The sequence below is a fragment of the Plectropomus leopardus genome, chromosome 1 (assembly GCF_026936395.1).
Source record: "Plectropomus leopardus strain MGB_pleo_1.0 chromosome 1, ASM2693639v1, whole genome shotgun sequence".
Lineage (NCBI taxonomy): Eukaryota > Metazoa > Chordata > Actinopteri > Perciformes > Serranidae > Plectropomus > Plectropomus leopardus.
In genome coordinates, this window is record NC_142176.1 from 882,501 (window position 1) to 892,500 (window position 10,000).

Genomic DNA, 10,000 nt, shown 5'->3' on the forward strand with positions numbered 1-10,000 from the left:
GTGTGTGTGTGTGTGTGTGTGTGTGTGTGTGTGTGTATGTTACTGAAAGATATCAGGTTTCAAAGATTTAATGGACCAAACGGTTGATACATAAATCAATAATCATGACGGGACACATTCAGGATTTACCTTCTGTGAGACAAAACACTGTCAGCAGGGGGAGACACAGAGGAGGAGGAGGAGGAGGAGGAGGAGGAGGAGGGAGGGAGGGAGGGGTCAGTGGAGTGAATGACAGGCAGTGGGCGGGGCTTAACATGAGAGCGTGAGCTGAGAGTGAGGACAGAATCAGAGCTGACGGGACGAGAGACACAAACACACACGCAGAGACAGAAGACCATGATCTACCACTGGAATACACAACTACTGACTACACACTGCACACACTGCCATGGTAAGACCTACACACTCACACACGCAGACTTTAGCACATGGAGTGTGTGTGTGAGTGTGAGTGAGTGTGTGTGTGTGTGTGTGTGTGTGTGTGTGTGTGAGTGTGTGTGTGTGTGTGTGTGTGTGTGTGTGTGTGTTGAGGCCAGGTTTGGAGGGGGGAGGGGCTGCAGGGTGTAGTGTTTCCACCTGGTGTATTCTTTAAACATTTGTCCTGAGGTGTGTGTGTGTGTGTGTGTGTGTGTGTGTGTGTGTGTGTGTGTGTGTTTGTGTGTTTTCAGTCAGTTAAACAGTTATTACAGTGTGTGTGTGTGTGTGTGTGTGTGTGCAGCAGAAGGAGGAAACTGTTGAGTGTGTGCCAGGTGAAAGAAACTAACCCACAAAGTTTCCTTCAGGTTGAGTTTGAATGGGCGCTCTGGTTTTGGGGTCTTTATCGTCTTGAGTGAGACTTTTGTGTGAAAATCGGAGTCACAGCAGCAGATCGTCTGTCAGTGTGACAGAAATATCACCCAGACAGAAAAACTCAACAGAACGATGAGGAGTCGACCAGTAGAAAGAGATAAAACAGACTGTGGGACAGACACTGTCTCTGAAGGTGCAGATTAATGTCTGCTGGAGTGTAAACAAAGTAATTTTGTCTCCTGCTGTGCGTCCAAACTTTGCTGAACTCTGGTGGAGATGTTAAAGTTTCCAAAGATCAGAGCAGAGGATGAATTTTGGAGGAAGTGTCTGCTGATGATTTCCATGTGATGAATGATGCAAAAATAAAAACACAGAGTCTTTGTGAGTGTTGGAGTCAGTGGAAATGTCCCAGAGCTGTGGGGACAGGACAGACTGCAGGAAATGACTTTTATTCTTTTAAACTCGAGCTGTAAAATTCAGTGAAATATCAGAATCACAATTTATCCCAGTGCAATATCCAAATCTCCAGAGCTGCAGTTTTCACTGAAGATTAACAGTGTCAGAACATGTTAGTTAGTTAGTTAGTTAGTTAGATCTTTATTTCAAACATGCCAGATAAAACAGGAAAAGGAAAACGACAGCAGAAAACCCTTTGGACAGATTCAGTGAACAAATGTGAGTATTTCATGTTTGGAAAGGAGCAGCAGGAAGTGAAAACTTTTAAAATCCTACCCCTGACATCATACGTGAAGCATAGACGCGTCTGAATCTACGGATCAGATTCCAGGTGTAAGGCAACACGTTTGTTGTTGAAATACATCCTCCTCGTCATATTTTACTCTGGAAATTTATGAAAAATTAATCCTTAGATCACAACTCTTATTGCAAAATCTGTCAAAATAAAATGCAACAGGGTTGGTTTTTTTGCATATTGTGCAGAAACTTTAAAGGATGGGCTCTGAAATCAAGCTGCAGTTTGTGTTTGGACACAGAGACACAGGCGGAGACATGTTGTTGTTGTTGTTGTTGTTGTTGTTGACTCCTGGCACACAGCGTGGGTCTGTCAGGATGCGTAAGAGCTGCTGGTTTGGACTGAAATCGTCTCTGTTCAGTTTCTGTCTTGTGTTTTGGACCGGCCGTTTGTCTTTGTAAGGCAGGTCCTGTTGGTGTTGTGGTTCTGGTTCTGGTTCTGATTCTGGTGCCGTCCTGATGTTCTGATCAGCTGCTGCGGATATTATTGATGATAATAGACTCAGTGTTGTTGATGCAGCATGGAAACATGGAGGTGGCGTGCAGTGAGAGCGGAAGCTTTGCATATAAACTGAGCTTTAAACACTCAGACGGGTTTTAAACTCGTCTGTCCCAAAGTTTATCGAGTTCAGCCTGAACTTTTCAAACATTTCAGACGAGTCCTTTCAGAGTAAACATGCAGGTCGTCCTGCAGAGCTGCTTCCTGCTGCAGCTCAGCTCACAGCTGCACATCCACTCTGATCAGTCAGGTATAATCACTGTTTATCAGACTGCAATTTACATTTGACATGAAGCAGGGAATGAAAAATACTACAGTACTCACTCAAATACTTACAGGGTTCCCACAGTCACGGAAAACCTGGAAAAATCACGGAATTGCACAATCACATTTTCCAGGCCTGGAAATGTCATAGTTTTTGATAAATCATGGAATTTATTTTTTACAGTAATCTTCTGTGGATAACCTTCCATGAAATGTAACATAAGAGAATATTTATTTTCTGCAGCCGTCGATGTACCGTGCTCTGATGTGCATCGACGTGTAACAACATTTTGTTTACCGTCACAAACGTTTCCTCCCTGCGCTCCGTCTCTCCCTTCACCGTTTTTTAGTTTGCTGAAGTCATATTTGAATAGAGTTTTAATCTGATATGTTTGAAAAGTTTGGCAAGAAAAGAATATTATTTCAGGTCATTGAATAGTCATGGAAAAGTTTTGAGATGTAGTCCACGTAAATGTGTGTGAACGCTGCACTCACGGCCTCTGCTCTGACAAACTGTCAATCAGATTCAGTGCTTCTTTCATACAGTCGGTCAATATTCTGATAAAAATGGGTTTCCCTCATTGATCCTCGCTGTCCACTCGCTTGTTTTAAGTAGCTCTCTCAGTTTTATTATCAATGTCACTGATCATGTCCCACAGAAGGTTTTATTGATTTAATCTCTCTCTCTGCTATTGGTGATTATAGATGATTGATCTCCTGTTTCCACAGTCGTGTTCAGAGCTGCAGACTGTTATTGATGTGAAAGTTTACAGTCAGCTCCGTATGGAAACATGTAGATGAATCAGGAACAGACAGAAACAACAGCCTCAGGTCTCTTTATCCTGACAGCAACACACACGCACACACACGCACACACACACACACACACACACACACACACACACACGCACACGCACACGCACACGCACACACATGCACGCGCGTGCGCACACACACACACACGCACACACACACACACACACACACGCACACACATGCACACGCGCGCACACACACACACACGCACGCACACACATACACACACACGCACACATACACGCACACACGCACGCACACACACACGCACACACACACACGCACACACATACACACACACACACGCACGCACACACACACACACGCACGCGCGCACGCACACACACACACACACACCCCTGATGGAGGTGTGTTTTTGTTACCATGTTGTTGTTACCATGGAGACAGCGTGTGATTGTAGGTACACAGATCGTGGGTGTGACGTGTGTGTGATATCTGAGGTGTGTGTTTTATATTAACAGTGAAGGTGCAAACAGAGGACAGTTTTAGTTTCCAGCTGGTTAAATTTGAGGAGCTGAAGCTTTTCTTTGTTTCTTTGACAGTAAATTAATTACAGAAAACTTCAGTTAACAGCACGGGCTGTTATGTGCTTAAATGAGTGGACTCGACAGGGTGAAATTAGGGACGTCTTTATGGGACAGGCTTTTAATTCCTTTCACACAAAACTGTTGCTCAGCAGAGACGGAAATGCAACAAATAGTTTATGTAAACCTCTTTTTTGTGTCTCTCCTGTTTACTCTGTCAGTGTTGGTGTCTTCTTTGGTGCTCATGGTTTCAGTTACATAATTCATTTATTAGGTTATTTTGTAACACTGTCACTTTATTGTGTGCTGCTGCACCTGAGTCACAAGTTGTTCTTCGTGTTTTAACATGTACAGAATGACGGTAAAATGATCCGTACACTTTGAATGAACTGACTGAGCTGTGGAGAATCTCACCGGGCTAATGATGTGTGTAGCAAGCCCATATTGACAAAAGTTTAAACATATAAACGTATTTGTCTGCGCGATCTCAGCAGCTAACTAACATTATCGTCAACAGGTCACCAACAACACAGTTTTTATACATCTAAAGAACTTGTACTATGGTAACCCGCCTGCGCCTCTTATAGAGACAGGCCTTTATTTGTCAAAATGTGGAGCCTCACCGGGCGGGTGAAAGGGATTGTTGAAGTTTTTAGGGTACCTTTAGATTTTGAATTTTTTGTTGATTTTTGATAAGTCATCATCAGTAAGAGGTTACAGTCTTCATTGTCTTTGTTGTTGCCTTCAAATGACTCTGCTGCAGTCTCATCGGCTCCACATCCGAGTGGACGCCATCATTTTTGTGAGGTGATGAAATGGCGGGCCGCCACTAATGCACTGTCTCTGCACACGCAACGCTCAGACATCGTTTCTTATGACTCTACATCGAGTTTGAAAGAGAGACAAAATCAGTTACAACAGATAGAAACAAGAAGTGACCACTGCAACGTTTTCACTGGCCTCCATGCTGCTTTCTCCTGTTTACTGACCTGTTGTCAGGTGTGTCTGTGATGTTGAATGTGTAAAGAAACAGGAAGGCGTCTGCTGCAGAGCTGTGCACATGCTCTGGTTTGCTGTCAGTGTGAAAGGAGTCCGTCTCCTGTTTTTAGCAGGTTTTAAAGTGTTAAAATATCCAGATCAGAGGGGCTGATGTTTGTATGTGTGTGAGCTGAAGGTTTCATGTGATGTTATGCCATCATGTTAATGATGTTTTGCCCTCATGTCTCTGACATATGACTGCTGGCTTTATTGTCAGTGACCTCCGACCCCGTCTCTCTGATTGGAGCATCGATCCGTGCACCGTCCCAGTGTAGACGTGACCGCCAGAGGACTTTAACTGACTGGATCTGAACATTTTTGCGCTCTGAAGTCCCACAGAGCCCGTCAAGCTGCTCTTTCTTCACAGAGCATCTCCACAGAGTCTCTCGTCTTTACAACCTCTTACGATGCCGGCATCATGTGGCTCCAGAGTGTGATTTTAGACAGCATGCTGGCATCACAGAAACAAAAACCTGCTGGTGGTTCTTTCTTATACAGACCTCAATCTGGAGCTGATTCTCCCTCTGCTGTCGGCTTAGAGGAGAGACACTCTGTGATCGAAACTTTCAATTAGAACGGAGAGGAGGAGTAACGGAGCGATGAAAAGGCAGAGTGAACGAGGATAATACTCATCACAGATCTGAACAGAACTCAAGTGATCGATGTTACGTGATCGTTGATCATGTAATTGATCCTTCGGTGCAGAGCAACGGATCGTTACACCCTAATATTTGGTAAATGTGGATAAAACTCAACGTGGAGCTGACTGTGTTTCCACTGAGTGATTTTGTGCGACTTCTCCTCTGGTGATAACATCCCAGTAACCATGGCGATGGATGTTCAAAACATTAGCAGCTTTATTTCTATTGCAGCCACCGCACTAGCCGTCATTATTTCAATCCAAGGCTACGTAGGCGTGTTATGGAGCCATGATGGAAAGGCGAGCCCCTGGGGAGCGGCCACGTATGAGGGATTGCTGGGAGATGTAGTCCACGAGGCGTTTCCATTAGGCATTTTTCATATTCACACTTTCAGTTTGCACAGTTTTAGGGTTAATGGAAACCTGCCTAGAGAGTACAGACAGAACCTGCTGGTGAGTCCAGGCAGTTGCAGAGTCTGCTGTAAGAGGGGGAGGACACACAGTTTGATTCTAATAACATTTCTCAGACTTGATTAAACTGTGTCCTGACGTAGTTTCCACATGTTGCCACTGCAGACGGCTCCTCCCCCGACTTTATGTTCAGATCAGATCAGCTCGATGTTAAAAACACCGTCAGAGAACACCCTGAGACACGTTTACTGCGCTGATGGTTTTGATCTGTTCTGATAATAAAAGTCAGCTTTTGTTGATGAACCTGCAGCTGCTGGTTCCAGATCAGTGAGTGGTTGTTGTGAGACAGCAGAGTGAACTCTGTGTGTGTGCTGTCGAGTGTTTCTGCCTCCATCCATCAGTGCGAGTCCATTATCTGAGCGCTGAGAACATTCCTTCAGCCCCTCAGCCCCTCGACAAGTCCAAACACCGTCCAACACGTCTCCGCTCTCTGCCGCTCGCTTCTCTTATCCACCAAAAGCTGCTCACTCTAAATCACTTTACACACTCAGAGAAAAGTGTTTTTATTCAGCTCTGCAGGCTGTTTACGACCCACAGCAGCTCTCTCTGCTGCTGTTTGGTTTCCTCATCTGACGGCCACATGCAGACTGGCGCAGGTTATTTTAGGCTGCATTTTGTTTTGGGTTTCATTGGAGTTTAAGGTCTGCACTCTGACAGTCTGTCCACACTGAGCACAGATCTGAGTACGCCAAATTTCTTTTACAGAAATTTAGGCATGTCCTCTTTAAAACTGCCCAAAAACATGTAAAAAAAAAAAAAAGAAAATCATAATTTTTAAGAAAAAAAGCTCAAATGTTTTTTTTTATTGTCAGAAATTTTGGAAAAAGAAAAAAAGCCAAAAACAAATTAGAAACATTATAAGAATGAAAATGAAAATTTAAATGAAAAAAAATTCTTCCAAAAAAAGTCAAATTGTTTTCTTTAAAAAAAATGTTGTTTTGTTGTTTTCTTCACACACTGCTAACCCTTTTTTTAAAGAAAAAAATCCTCAGACGAAGAAGAGGTTTGTCCTCTGAGACGTTTTGGACGTGTTTGAGGTTCAGTCTGTAGATAGAAGCCCGTCGTCTGTCTCACGTCGACACGCTGACCCACTGGGCAGCAGCCGATGGCATCAGATGATGGAAGCAGCTGCCACGCTGTCGCTCAGCTCAGATATCACAGACCTGCAGGACACGGCTCACCCGCAGACAGAGGAGTCTCTTAGGGACAGGAAGAGACAGGAAGTGGGACAGGATGGTCCTGAGGACAGTCTGAGACTCCACAGAGAAGGAGGAGGGACAATGAGCCAGTGTTCCTGCAGATCTCTGACTGTCTGTCATCTTCCTGCTGCCGCCTGAAACCTGACACCTGGAGACCCCCCCAACACCTCCCTCCACCACCCACCCAAACCTCCCGGGACCACCACCCCCCTCCTGATCTGAACAGCGGTTGAAGCAGAAGAGTCCCCTGAGAGCGATAAATTCTGACCTACTTCAGAGTGAAACCAGCCTCACATGCAGACTCACATTCACACACCAACATGTGTTACTGAGCGGCTCCACGGAGCTCTGCTGTCTGTAGCCCGACTCCAGTTGACTACTAACCAACTGCTTCATTTCTAAGAAAAAAAACACATACAAAAGGAGGCAAAATACAAAAGGGTCTTTTCTTTCAGTCCGGTGCTCCGTTGGTTCAAACGCCTTCCCCACAAAAATCAGTGTGAGCACAGAGATTTTTCAAACACAGATATATACAGGCGATCGACTGCATCCCCACTGCCACTGAACACACCGCTGCAGCACACCAGTCTGCCTCTCTGTCAGCTTTTGTGTGTGTGTGTGTTTGTGTGTGTGTTGGTGTGTCTGTGACGACATGGACGAAATGACCATTTGTGTGGTTGTATGAATCTTGTGTGTTTGGTTGTATTAACATTGTGTTAGTTAGTGGAGGTCACCTGGTGAGGGACTGGCTCAGAGAGGTCAGGCTGAAGTGACACGACGGTTTCTCTGTTTGCCATCAGTGAGTGAAGCTGCAGCAGGTCCCAGAGGACGAGACGTCACAGAGGACCTGTGTGTGTGTGTGTGTGTGTGTGTGTGTGTGTGTGTGTGTGTGTGTGTGTGTGTGTGTCGGAGCTCTGAGAAAGCCTCTAATCTAATCTGCCACTTTACAAACTGAGTCAAGGTCATCAGTCTCTGAACAGACGCTGAGGTTTGGACGTCTTTGTCCTCCCTCACGGTGAGATGTTTGTGTCCCCAGCTGCTCTCATGAAGGTGTGAACTGCTGTGAAAACACCAGAGGACACACAGAGACACACAGAGACACACAGAGAAAGTAACTTGTTGACTGTTGCTGCTTGTTTGTTGTTGTTGTTAAACTGCAGTGCTGGTTGGACTGGTCAGCTGTCGTCTCTGTGTTTTGTTCATGAGACACTTTTTGGATGAGACACTGGAGACGTGAGGCGGCGCAGCTTCACTGACGTCCATTTGGTTTGCGTGGGCCTCAGAGCCTCAGTCAGGACTACAGACCGTCTGTAACCGTGTCCTCTCGTGAACATGAACACGTGTGGGATGCTCTCTGAACCTCATAGACAGCCTGTTTTATTTGATGGAGGACCCACAGAAAACACAGAAGAAGAAAAAAAGGGTCGTTTTATATCCCAGCTGCAGTCAACCACACACACACACACGCACACGCACACGCACACACACACACACACACACACACACACACACACAAACACACGCACGCAGCAGATGTGTCAGCTCTGTGTGTGTATGTGTGTGTGAGAGAGAGGTGAAGCTGAAGCTTGTTGAGGTCTGTGTGATGTGATTCTCGTCTTGAATCTGTCCACCTGTTGGACTGACGCTGTCTCCTGTCTCTCTTTTCAGTCACAGATGTTCTGTGCTGATGCAGATTTTAGTGCTTGTGGACAGTGTCTTGTCCCCCTTTGTGTCTCCGTCAGCAGCTCTGTGTCTTAACTAGGGTGGCAGATTGAGGGTGAAAGGAAACCCGCGTGCTGCTGAGCGTCTCGGACAGGTCTCCCTACAGAAAGAGGTTTTTGATCTCAGGGTCTTAAATTGGGTTAAAGATGGACGTCTTAAAGCTCCACGTCGGTGGAAAAGGCAAATATTGAAAGACTGATGTTGGATTTGTAAGGATTGATATCTGATCATTCAGATGAGATCAGACCGAATGGGATGATGAAAGTCCTCCTCGCCAACTCCAAATTCACTCTGATCAAGTTTCTGCTCAAATCTTTTCTTTTTTTCAGCACGTTGTCCCATCAATGCTGCTGACGGTCCGACAACTGGTCACTTCCTGTTTATAGAACATCCTCTGCATTAACACTGATCAATAATCAATAATATCGAAAGCAGTGTGAAGCTGGTGTGTGCGTGTGTTAGGGGAGCAGAGGTTTCCTGTGTGTGGGACAGCTGTCCTCTCCTGTCTGTCCTCTCCTGTCTCTGTGCTCGGGGGGGGGGGGTCAGAGGTCATGTCTCCTGTGGGCCCTCAGAGCTCCTCCCCCTCCCTCCTCTGCGACTGTGATTGGTTAATGAAGAGGTCACGACCTCAGCTTCAGGGAAGTGGCGACCCCTCTGTGGAGCGACTGTTTAACCACACGACGCAGAGACGTTTAGTGCTTTAAATTAAATAATGAAGATATCTGAGTGTGTGTGTGTGTGTGTGTGTGTGTTTGCTCTGCTATAGTCCAGCAGGGCGGTGTGTGACAGTGACCGTGTTATTAGATGCTCCCAGTCCTCCACACCCAGCAGGAACTGGTTTTTCCATCAGCAGCAACAGTTGGAGGATGAATCACAGCCCTCCAGACACACACACACACACACACACACACACACACACACACACACACACACACACACACACACACACACACACACACTCTCTCTGCTGCGACTATTCATCAAAACCAGCAAAACCTGAGAGATCACACCAGTTTATTATTCCCATCTGCTAATTACACCACACACACACACACACACACACACACACACAAAATACACACTTAATACGACACACATTCAGTTCAACACGAAACACACACACTCAACCTGAACTGTCTGACTGCACGACACAAGCCCAAAATACACTTATTCCAACACATTGATATTAAAACAAAACACACACACATAATAAAACACACACAGCTTGGCCGCGGCGTCAGAGAATCCTGCTCTCTGATTGGCTGGA

At 45.6% G+C, this 10,000-nt stretch overlaps 1 protein-coding gene across 2 annotated transcripts in view; it reads left to right on the top strand.

Moving 5' to 3' along the window:
* Window positions 1-10,000, top strand: part of plekhg4 (pleckstrin homology and RhoGEF domain containing G4) — a 68,049-nt gene that overhangs the window by 14,680 nt on the left and 43,369 nt on the right. Inside the window, exon 1 of one of the 2 annotated variants that reach the window (XM_088075098.1) lies at window positions 262-391. The exons of the other annotated variant lie outside the window; for it this stretch is intronic. Coding sequence (XP_087931224.1) covers window positions 389-391 — 3 coding nt within the window. The 5' untranslated portion in view covers window positions 262-388. Of the gene's footprint in view, window positions 1-261; window positions 392-10,000 lie in introns of those variants that run through there. 2 annotated transcript variants of the gene reach the window in all.